At 39.9% G+C, this 12,569-nt stretch overlaps 1 protein-coding gene across 1 annotated transcript in view; it reads left to right on the top strand.

Moving 5' to 3' along the window:
• The window catches only part of LOC137334682 (F-actin-capping protein subunit alpha-2), a 33,908-nt gene that overhangs the window by 1,952 nt on the left and 19,387 nt on the right, over positions 1 to 12,569 (top strand). The window contains exon 2 of the mRNA XM_067999545.1: positions 11,032 to 11,095. Coding sequence (XP_067855646.1) covers positions 11,032 to 11,095 — 64 coding nt within the window. The remainder of the gene's footprint in view (positions 1 to 11,031; positions 11,096 to 12,569) is intronic.

Here is a 12,569-nt window from a genome sequence, read left to right as displayed (position 1 = left end):
ACTGGTACATGACATTACAGTTGAAGTCCTACAGGATGTTGGTTTTCTTTAACAAACAGGTAAACATTTAACAGTTTATAGTTTGACATCCCATATGAAAACTATACTTGCTTTTTTGATAATGTGTCAATACAGAAATTTCAAAATCAGGTTAGAAGCTGCTGTGTCTAACCATTGTTTTTCTATGACTATTCACGATGAATAAATTGTACTTGTGTATTGCAATAGAACAAGGTTGCAAGGTTGTCACTAAGAATTTGGTAGACTGAAATTGTGGGTGTGCTGTCTGGCATGTCACATACATGTCACATTTTCTTCCTTTTCTGTCCTTGTTCCTGCCTTGGAAATATAGTTTCATACACATGGAGAGTTCACATGCACTCAGCAAGAATGAAACAAGTTTAATCACTAAGTTGTAGAGCAGTTTCACTGTTACTGAGTGACATGGGTAATTTCTGCCCCCATTAATATTCAACAAATTATCTATAGCCAAAGAAAGACAGAATGATGTACCACACTACTATTAAAGCATGTCAGAACATTTATAATTTGTAGTGTGCCAGGGCTTATGATGTTTAATCAACATAATGACGATATATGTAGTCTTGTTACTGTATTCTTTTGAGATGGAAGAATGTTTTTTATCGTGCTGATTTGAAAAGGATTTATGGATGCTTTCAAGTTTTATATATATTTCATGATCTGGATCATACGCTGAAATATATAGCACTGCTTCCTAGTCTAAAATTGCCATCTTGTCTGCTGACTTTTCTGGTATAGATTTTGGGACTGTATGCTGCAATCACAAGTATTGATTGATAGGCTTCATTTATGATCTATTTGCCATTTTCTTTGAGAAGAAAATGTAGCTTTGTAAATTGTATCACATATCCTCTTGGGACCTATTTTAAACTTGCCGCAAATACAACTTCCCCAATTTTAATATAGGTTTAGTACGAATGGTGCAAAAACGTCTCTGGACTGCTATATATTTTACAAAATTCTAAGCAACACACTTAACGCTTGAAAAATTTTAATTACGTGTAATGCTAAGAACAAAACGCTGAAACAACTTTTACAGAACACATGGAATAGGACAAATAAAGATCAGCTGGTCCATTGAGCCTGTGCCATACTGGCATGGTGTAACTTCTACACACCAGTCTCTCCCCCATCCCTTTCCCTCCCCCACCCTGCCATGCAATCTCTTGAGAGGCAATAAAAGACAGAAATGACCGTAGGCCAATTCAGGAACCCCCCCCCCCAACAAAGGCAATCATGCAAGTTCTAGGAGACCCTGGTTGACTGGGTAATAAATCTAATCTACACAGGGGTTCTTCTCCCTGCAATGTCAAACCAAGTTGGGGGAGACTGCCATCCCTCTGCAGTCAAGTAGTTGATGTTGCAATATAAATGCTTCCCTAAGTCTTCAATTTTGTTTTTTAAAAAGACTGAAACATTCTGCTGTGTTTAATAGAAACCAGTCAGAAGAATTGAGTTCTCTTTACTCCATCCTGGCTGTTGTGTTCTTTTTATAAAGATTAATTATGAACCTTTCTTTTTCTACTTTAATTATTTCTGAGGATTTCTGTCAGTTTGTGGTAATGGAACAATATTCTATGTCTGGTATGCATCATGTGACATTTATAGTCCTTCTGAGCATTGTTGACCCAATTTCTGAAATATATTGCAGCTTTTTGTTGTGAAATATTAGATGGTATTCACTTACTATAGATTTTCATGTTTTTAAATGGGCAATACTATTTGGGAAATTGGTATTTGATGAATCCATAAAATTGCTTTGTGATGTTTCAGCTTTCAATTAATATCAATGACACCAACAAACAAGAGGTAAGGAGGAGAGATTAGCAACATGGCTGGAGTTGCAGTAGTGAAGGGGATTCAATGGCTAAGACAACCTGTTGCAGTCCAGTTCGACAGTCCTCACCTCCAGGTGCTAGGGTAGGGGCCACATTGAATAGACAAGAAAAAATTGTGCAAGTGGGTGTAAGAGAGCCACCAGTTATCGTGGTCCATGTGGATGCCAGTGATGTAGGTAAAGAAGGGCTCATAGTCCTGCAAGGTGAATTTAGATTAGGAAACCAGCTTAGGAGCAGGATCTCCTGGGTGGTAGTCTTAAGTTTATTTCCCCAGCCATACGCTAGAATAGGGAAGGACAGGAAGATTAGATAAATCGATGCATGGCCAAAGGTTGTGGTGTCAGGAAGAGGGATTCCACTTTGTTGGCTATTGGCACCCATTATGGGTCCCATTTCAAAAGACAGGCTACATCTGAACAGGCAGGGTGCTAATGTACTGGCAAGAGCTAAATAGGGAAGTGACTAAGTATTTAAACTTGGGGGGGGTGCAGGGGTTGGAGCTAGGAAAATAAAACCCACCAAATAGAGAAGGGTGAAGTAGATGAGGATAATGCAGAAAACAATTTAGCCAGAAGGATGATGGAGTAGAGGAATAAATTCAGATGGGCTAGTTATAAATGGGGAAAAGACTGAAGTAAAGGTAGGGGTTAGATTAGGCAAAAAAAAAATCATAGGGGAAGGAGTAGTTTTTTTTTAAAGTTAAAATGCATGTATTGCAATGCGCAGATTGTGGGAAATAAATTGGGGGAACAGGAAGCAATTATTTTACATAAACATCTAAGGTTTCTGTTACTATAAAGTCGTCAGTCAATATGGTTGGAGCAAAAGGGTTTTAAAAAAGGCTTGTTACATTAGTAGGGGTGTATGTCGCATATAAATTGTGGGAATGAAATGGAAGAGGAAATCTGCAATCAGATTAGGGAGATGAGCAGATATAGCAAAATTATTCGGAAAGATTTTAATTGGGACAAAGGAAATGGAGACAAGGGAATGGAATTCCTAAAATGCGTATAGGATTCCTTGCACAAGGAGTATGTTAGTAGTCAACAAGGGAAGAGACATTGCTAGATCTGATTGAATAATGAAATAAGGTAAACATGGGTGAGCACCTTAGAGTAGTGACCACAATATGATAAGGTTCAAGATCAAACTAGAAAGGGAAAAAGTTAGTACAAAAACTAGAACTGGATTAGGGCAGATTTTAGAGAGTTGAGAACACTAGCTGAGGTAAGGTGGAAGGAGAAATTGGCACACGGGACTCTAGAGCAACAGTGGGATGTTTTAAGAGATTGCCAAGTTACAGACTAAGTATACTGTATTCCATTAACAAAGGAAACTAGTAGTTTTGTTAGCAAAATACTGCAGATGCTGGAAATCTGAAATAGGCACCTACTACTAAAGTTGAGCCTATGCAAGCTCTTAAGAATAAAGGAGAATGAGAAAATAAAAGTTTACTAGCAGGGTAAGGAAAGCTAAGAAGGAGTAGGAGGAAAAAATGTCAGAAAAATCTAAAGCAACAGTAAAGTACTTTACAAGTATGTCAATAAGAAGAGAATGAGGCGAGACCCCTAAGAGAAGATGGTCAATTTGTAGATGCTGAAAAAATTGCAGATGTATTTAATAAGTACTTTGCATTGGTCTTTATGAAAGCGAAGGATATCGGAGAGGAGGTGAATTATGAAGTGGTTGAGCGAGATGAACAATATTATGACAAAATAATTTTTTAGATAAGTTTGTTAAGCTAAAGGAAGACATAGCACCAGGGACCCACAGGATACATCCAAGGATCCTGATGGAGGAAATTACAGCAACTTTAAAAATTATTCCAGGGCTGTATTGAGTGAATGTGTGCCAGGCGACCAGAGTGGCCAGTGTCGTACCCGTATTTTTAAAAGGGAGACAGAGCTAATCCAAATAATTGCAGGCCAGTTAGTTTAACATCTGTGTTAGGGAAAATTTAAGTCTTTTAATTAAGGATAAAATTACCAGATATCTAGATCAAAAGAAAATAGAAGTTTTGGAAGGATGTGGAGGCCTTAGAGAGGGTGCAAAAAAGATTTACTAGGATGAAGTTCCTCATCCCTTCAACCAGTTACATGGATAGACTGGAGAAGCTGGGGTTGCTCTCCTTAGAGCAGAGAAGGTTCAGAGGAGATTTGATAGAAATGTTCAAAATCATGAAGGGTTTTGATAAAGTAAATAAAGAGAAACTGTTCCCATTGGCGGAAGGGCCGAGAACCAGAGTTCACAGATTTACGGTGATTGGCAAAAGAACCAAAGGCGACATGAGGAAAATCTTTTTTTATGCAGCGAGTAGTTATGATCTGGAATGCACTGCCTGAAAGGGTGATTGAATCTGCTTCCATCATGGCTTTCAAAGAGGAATTGGATAAATACTTGAAGGGGAAAAAATTTACAGGGCTACGGGGAAATGGGACTAACTGGATTACTCTTACAAAGAACCGGCATGGGCTCGATGGGCCGAATGGCCACCTTCTGTGCTGTACCCATTCTATGAAGTAGCCAGCATGGATTTCAAAAGTGACGATGGTGCTTGACAAACCTCAGCAAATTCTTGAGTTAACAGACTTTGTAGATGGAGGGGATGCAATGGATATACTGTATGTGGACCTTAGGAAAGCTTTGACAAGGTAGCAAGGTTTCTGTGGTAGCAGAACAGAATAATAGAACAGCTTGTATTTATATAGTGCCTTTAATATACAAAATGCTTCACGGCACTTAACAGAGGAATAACGAGAATGGGACATCGAGTCAGTGAAGAGAAATTAAGGTAAATGAAAGCTTAGGAGAAAAGATGGGTTTTGAGAAGATTTTTAAATGAGAAGAGAGGAAGAAAAATGGAGGTTTCAAGACAAAATTCCAGAGGGCAGGGCCTTGTGGTGGATATGGGTGCCCTAGAGAAGGTCTAAAGGAGGCCCACCAGACTGATATTTAGGTTTAGGACTCTTAGCTATCAGAATAGGCTCACAGAACTGGGTTTTGTTCATTATAGAAGTGTAGATTTGAAGGTGATGTGATTTGAGGTTTTTAAAATGATAAAGGGAATAGATTCCGTTTGGTTGAACAGGTTATTTAAGCTAGATAGGGATGGGAGCACCAGTGGGGCATCGGTATAAAATATGAAAACATAGATGCCAGAAAGTTTTTTTTCGGTGAGTCATTGACCTCTGAAATAGATTAGCAAAACAAGCATTAAGTGTGGATTCTTTGTGTTAAGGGTGGAAGGTATGGTTATGTACTGATTACTGTTCACTTGTTTTATGTAATTAAAACCTTGTTGGTCCAAAAGCCAGTGTCTTGATTTGGTATGAGTGTATATCCAATCTTCCGGAAGGGAGGAGAATCACGCGGTGGAACGTGGTACATTCCAGTCGATGGTGTATGGATTCTCTGTTTTCGATCCCTGGGTTTCACTATCATTTACTTAGATATCAGGCAAGAAAAGGGTATACTTCGGATCATGAGGTCTGCCGACAGGAGTGCCCAGTCATACTGAGCCTAAGAAGATACCTAGTGTACAAACCCAAAAACCTGACTAAGGGAGGGGGGTTAGGGAGTCTAAATGAAGGTTTAAGTCACCAAGGATCAGGAGTCACTCAATGCAAAGGCAAATAGAGGAGAGAATATTTCTGAGAGCAAGTTAGCATGGGGTTTGGAAGGGTGATTAACAAGGATTTTTGAGAGTTGGGAGGGATGGAACCAAGTGAGGTGCTGGAAGGAGAAGGTGTCGGAGGAATAGGGGAAGAGGCCAAGGTCTGATGATTTGGATGGGGGACATGATGGGCAGTATTGGGGTGGGGAGGCCTCAATGAGGGGGAAGGAATTGCCACTTGTCTCTGTCAATGCCAGGATATCGATTAGACTTATACATGACTCAACTGGCTAGCAGTCTCTCTGGAATATGAAGTATATGTTGTAGATTAAGTTTTCAATCTTGTTTTGATTATGATGGTTAAATGATCCAGAATTAGCATCCAGGCTAAATATTGGAAGTGTTTATAAAATGTGTTTTGGTGTTTGGATTTTCCTTTAAACGTTAAACAGATGGTGTTTGTAACACATTATTGATGTAAAAGATCCCAAGACACTATTCGAAGAGCAGGGGAGTTTTCCCGGTGTCCTGGCCAATATTTACCCCTCGGCCAACATCACTAGATCAGATTATCTGGTCATTATCTCTGCTGTTTGTAGGACCTTGCTATGTGCAAATTGACTGCCCCGTTTCTCTACATTTCAACAGTGACTACACTTCAAAAGTGCTGTAATGCGCTTTAGGACAGTGAGGACGTGAAGGCACAATATAAATGCAAGTTCTTTAAGAAACTTAATATTTAGTTGCGAGGTAGAAAATCTAGTTGTGGGATATTGTGACTTTAGAGCTCAGTGCAGTGTTATACCCAAGTAATGAATATGCAAGAAAGCAAACCTGAATTAATGATTCTTCCCCTTTTTGGAAATTTCCTTTTAAAGTTGTCAAATCTTGTCCACTCTGTGGTATGAGTGAACACATCCTCCAACACATTTGGGAAACTAGTTTTAAGTGAATTTTTTTCTGTGTCCTTTTACATTTTTTTCCACTTTAGGAGTGGGGAAGGGATCTCTCCAGATTTGGCTTTATTCCTGGGTGTTAGCTCCAGCTGACTGATTTCAAATTCAGAGCACATCAGAAAAAAAACTGCTTGAACTCTTTCACTGCTATCATATGTATTTGAAAAGGCACAGAACCCTGATCTGCATTGAAATTGCTCAAGTTTTCTTCTCTCTATTTAAAGAGCAAGTGTCCATAAAACTAAAGAATCCATTTAATTTTATTAATCTTATTTGTTTCATGTTTTGAATATTTTTGTTTGCAGTGTTGCGATGGCATAATGGGAAAGGGTATAAATTGTTTAGAAGGGACTGTATCAGGAGAAAAGGAGGTGAAAGGGCAGTAACGTACAGGGTGGATAAAGGGGAACCAGTGGACGTAGTGTATTTAGACTTCCAGAAGGCATTCGACAAGGTGCCACATAAAAGATTATTGCTCAAGATAAAGAATCACTGGATTGGGGGTAATATTCTGGCATGGGTGGAGGATTGGTTATCTAACAGGAAGCAGAGAGTTGGGATAAATGGTTCATTCTCGGACTGGCAACCAGTAGCCAGTGGTGTTCCGCAGGGGTCGGTGCTGGGTCCCCAACTCTTGACAATCTATATTAACGATTTGGAGGAGGGGACCGAGTGTAACATATCAAAGTTTGCAGATGATACAAAGATGGGAGGGAAAGTGGAGAGTCAGGAGGACATAAACCTACAGGGGGATATAGACAGGCTGGGTGAGTGGGTGGAGATTTGGCAGATGCAATACAATATTGGAAAATGTGAGGTTATGCACTTTGGCAGGAAAAATCAGAGAGCAAGTTATTATCTTAATGGCGTGAAACTGGAAAGTACTGCAGTACAAAGGGATCTGGGGGTCCTAGTGCAAGAAAATCAAAAAGTTAGTCTGCAGGTGCAGCAGGTGATCAAGAAGGCCAACGGAATGTTGGCGTTTATTGCTAGGGGGATAGAATATAAAAACAGGGAGGTATTGGTGAGACCGCACCTGGAATACTGCATACAGTTTTGGTGTCCATACTTAAGAAAAGACATACTTGCTCTCGAGGCAGTACAAAGAAGGTTCACTCAGTTAATCACGGGGATGAGGGGGCGGACATATGAGGAGAGGTTGAGTAGATTGGGACTCTACTCATTGGAGTTCAGAAGAATGAGAGGCGATCTTATTGAAACATATAAGATTGTGAAGGGGCTTGATCGGGTGGATGCGGTGAAACTAGAACTAGGGGGCATAATCTTAGAATAAGGGGCTGCTCTTTCAAAACTGAGATGAGGAGAAACTTCTTCACTCGGGGTAGTAGGTCCATGGAATTTGCTGCCCCAGGAAGCTGTGGAAGCTACATCATTAAATAAATTTAAAACAGAAATAGACAGTTTTCTAGAAGTAAAGGGAATTAGGGGTTATGGGGAGCGGGCAGGAAATTGGACATTAATTTAGATTTGTGGTTGGGATCAGATCAGCCATGATCTTATTGAATGGCGGAGCAGGCTCGAGGGGCCGATTGGCCTACTCCTGCTCCTATTTCTTGTTATATAAATTGCAGTATTGAAGCACAATTGAGAGAGGATATTAAAAAAAGGAAAGGAATTCAAATCTGAGTAGAATTAATAGATGATAACAGAGGTAAACTATTACTGGGGGTATGCTACATACCTCCAGGCCAGAGCAAAAGCCTTGATCTGGAACTGAGATGAGATAAGGAAGGTGACTAGTAAGGGGTCAACTATAGTAGTTGGAGATTTTAACTTACCAGAAATTGATTGGGGCAATAATATCCATACTGGCAAGACAAGGAAGGGATTTCCAGGGTTAACGGAAAACTGTTCTATGAGTCACTTTGTAAAAGAGCCAACAAGGGGAGAAACCATATTGAATTTGATTAATAGGTCGATCAAATCTGCAGCGTTAAGGTGGGTGAGGTTTTAAGTACTGGTGATCATAATGTGATCACATTTGACATAACAAGGATTGGCGAGATTATAAAAATCCAAACAAAATTGCCAAACTTTAAGAGTACCGATGTTATTTGCTTGAGAAGTCTTGTCAGAGTGGGCTTGGCAAATTTGAATGTGGCTAGGGGAATGGAGAAACTATGGAGTTCCTTCAAGGTGATTCTGAATGCAATGGACCAATGTATACCCGTGCAAAGCAAAGCTACCAAGCTTAAAGGTACTCTTGCCTGGTTGAAGGGGATGACGAAACAGCTCATGCAGAAGAAAAAAAACGCATTTACAGCCATGAAGGAAAATGGCATGAAATTAAGATGGATACAATACCAAAGTCACCAGAATGGCGCAGAAAATTTTTGAATTGAATATGGCAAGTGTAGTGAAGGATAATAAGTATTTATTATATTAATAGAAAAAGAAAAACTAGGGATGGGTTAGGGCTACCGAAAGTGGGGTCGGGTGAGGGCATGACAACTGATGCTGCACAGGCAGCAAAAGTGTTAAATGCCTTTTGCCTCAGTTTTTACTAACTAGTAGACTGGTAACTTATTTGATCTGGAAAGGGAGTTAGAGGCTGTTGGGCGCACTGTTCACATTATCAGCATGGTGTGTTTTGGTGCTTTTAATGAAGTGATCGTTATGCATCAGTGCACTACTTAGCAAGGAGCATTGCAGATGAGCTTGATCCTGTGCTCAACTGTAGTCCATACATGCATATAGAAAGTAGGTCACTGGATAGCAGTTGGGTGCTGTACACCTGATCCATTCTCACCTGCCCTAACCCTGGTTGTTGCCAATTAGCACACCTTTGACGCCATCCTGGCTGCGATTTGGTAACTCAACACAGATGAGACATGGGACTTGCCTGTTCTGTTTGAGAATATCTTCAAAAACAGCTTTGACCAAAGATAATATGGATGTTTGATACTAGTTGACTAAGATGTCTGTTCTTAGTCTCTAAATTTGCATATTCTGTAGTTATAATGCAGATACCATGTGGGGCCAGTATCTGCTTTGAGTGTTGCATCATGTTGTACTGCTGGCTACATGTTGGTCTGTAATGACGGTGAACTGCAATCTCCATTTTAAAATGAAAAGCAGTGCTACTCAAGGGCTGAAGAACTTCAGTCTTGTACTTAGCCAAGTTTCAAAGATTTAGAATACTTGTGAAGGTTTCATTTATCAATTAATTTTGAAGATGGAGTGCGATAATTCACGTACTGTATATACTTGAGCACAACTCTAGAAATGTATGATTTCTGTTTGGGGCTAAAAGTGTGGGTGAGGGACTTGTCTTAGACACGTTTCTTGTCCTCACTCAAGTACCCCTAAGGTGTCATAGGTTTCAGCCTTGGCTCAGTGGTAGCACTCTCTCCTCTGAGTCAGAAGGTTGAGTGTTCAAGTCTCACTCCAGAGAGACTGACACTTCAGTGCAGTACTGAGGGAGTGTCACCTTTCAGATGAGGTGTTAAGGTGAGGCCACGTCTGGACGGAAAAATCCCATGGCACTATTCAAAGAAGAGAAGGTAGTTTTCTCATTATCCTGGTCAATATTTATCCTTCAACCAACATCACTTTTATGTATAAGAAAATTATTTGCTTATGCCATTGCTGTTTGTAAGACCTTGCTGTGTGCAAATTGGCTGCCGTTTTTCCCTACATTACAACAGTGACGACACTTCAAAAATAAATCTTTTGACTAAGGCTCTATATAAATGCAAGTTCTTTTTTTTCCCTCCACCATGCAACGTTACCACAGACTGTGGACCCAGCAGTAGCACCATAGCAGTGCATTTCTATTAGCTATAAGTGTCAGATGTTGCTCTACTCCACTCCTCAAGGACTCTGATATTTAATTGGCAACTTTCCTTCCTGATTTCAGTCCAAGCTCCTATTGCTGATTTGAAATCTGATGGGTAAAGGAAGGTTAAAGTCAGCAATGGGAGGGGAGGAACAACAACATATAAGAATGCAGTGGTTGAAATGAGAAGCAACAGAGAATATGTATTTGTGAATGCCAACTGACATCAAGGTGCTGATTTTGGGGACTAAATTAGCAATGTTTACCACTTCCCCCTTACAGGAGTCATGGGTTTTTTGGATGGAATTGTGGGTAAGGTGGTGTTATGCATGTGTGTATATATGATAACAAAAAGAAATCACAGTGCATTGTACTTAGTTTCTGAAACAGATAAAGCAGAACAAAGGAAACATAAATACTATTTAGGGTACTGTTGCAATGCAGCATACTATATTGCACAGTTGTGGTATATCACACATATGGTCCATGAGGTGTTTTCAGTATTGTTGCAAGTCATAGGAATACAGTTGCTGTTGATCAAACCTTATTCATTGCTGCCTTCATTTTGGTATTTTATAAATGATCAATAATATCTTGAAGGTTACAAAATGATAGAGATGAGCCCTTTAATTCAATAAAGACTTGTTTTGATAAAATTACAAAATCCTTTTTCCTGCCCAAATTGTCCTAAAATAAAATTTGTTGGAACATAATGTTAAGCTATTTTAGACTTGACTGCAAGTTATGGATGAAAATTAATTAGAAATTCTCTTTTAATTACAGGTGCGCATAGCAGCAAACTTCATTATTCATGCTCCACCAGGAGAATTCAATGAAGTTTTTAATGGTAAGTTCTGTTAAATTGCCTATAAGGTGACTGTACTTTTCATTTTCTTTATTTGTAAGTCTATAACTCAAGAGTCTGATTATTAACTCTTAATTACGGTTGTGAATTAGTGAATACAAGCTTGCAGGAAACCGTAGCTTGACCATTCTGTATTTACAGTAGTGAGCACATAAGATTGTGGAAAAACAGCGTGGTAACCTAGTGAGTTTGCACACCGGCATATTGCACCACACCAATGAGTTTCAAGTTTCTGTCAAGCTGCTTGGGTGAAGGGAAAAGGCATGGGCCTAGAATTTGCTGTAGCCGGTCAATGAATGGCATCCACCGTTAGTTAGACTTGCCCTTGCCCGTTTAATTTCCATGAGATTTTGCACTGCAAGTTGCTGGAAGTGTGAGATGGATGCGGCATGGTGCGCTCTACAGGGCATCTGGGATCTATGCAACCACGGCAAGCAACTGGGTATCTCCTTAACCAATCAGATTGAAGGATTGTGAAATGAACAGCGCAGAGGCTGAACAAGGAAGTGTATGTTTGAATGCACTATTCTGTGTCAAATCGGGTACAGAAGGAGAAATAGAGAAGGAAAGAAAGATTGGATTGAGAGGAAGAAAAAGACGAAGCAAAAGTTTAAAAATTGAAATTTTTTTTATATATCTCCAACAACAGTTAATACCTGAAGGACTGAGACTACACACTTGTAGTAGTTAATTTTCATGCCAGAGAGGTTGTTTGGCTACTTGCTGTTAAAAAGGGTTCTTAGACTGAAATGAACAAACCTTAACTTTCTGTGGTGAGTTTAGTTCATATCTGCCATGCAAATACAGGAACATCACGCCATTCAATGCATTTGATTGGTGAGTCAGACAGCGCGATGCCGTTTTCATGTAGCTAACGGTGGAGCGATGCATCTCGGACAACAACTTCCAGATTTTTGTGTTTAACTGCACATCTGCCCTTGCTGAAGTTGCTGTGCGATTTGTGCATAAATAACAGTGAACACCATTAGCCTCACTGATATTTTGACAGCAAGTTCTGGGCCAGTGTCTTTCAGAAGAGGGAGGGAACGTGGGCTGTGCTATTCTTGTCCTGGTAGTAGCTCATCAATATTGCACGTCTGGAAACAGGTGCTCTGCTCTCCTGATCGGGGAGATATGTTCCATCTGGTCTACTTTTTGTTCACAATTGATTTTTTGTGCAACCTGAGCAGCTAGGCTTATTGGCACACTAGCGTGTGAAGCTTTGCTTTGCAACACTTTGTGGACACTGCTTCAGCAGACACTACTTCTGGTGGAGCATCAGTATGTCTTGCTTGTTCCCTTATAACTCATTGGGCCAAAATTTGCTGTCAAAATAACGTGAGGCTAATGGCGCTCGCCGTTATTTATGCACAAATGCTGCAACAATTTCAGGCAAGGGCAGATGCGTGGTTAAAGTCAAATATCCAAAAGTTGCTTCCGAGTTGCAGCATCTTGT

The sequence above is a fragment of the Heptranchias perlo genome, chromosome 18 (genome assembly GCF_035084215.1).
Source record: "Heptranchias perlo isolate sHepPer1 chromosome 18, sHepPer1.hap1, whole genome shotgun sequence".
Lineage (NCBI taxonomy): Eukaryota > Metazoa > Chordata > Chondrichthyes > Hexanchiformes > Hexanchidae > Heptranchias > Heptranchias perlo.
Note: the sequence above shows the minus strand (reverse complement) of the source record. Positions and strands in the feature narration are given on the sequence as shown.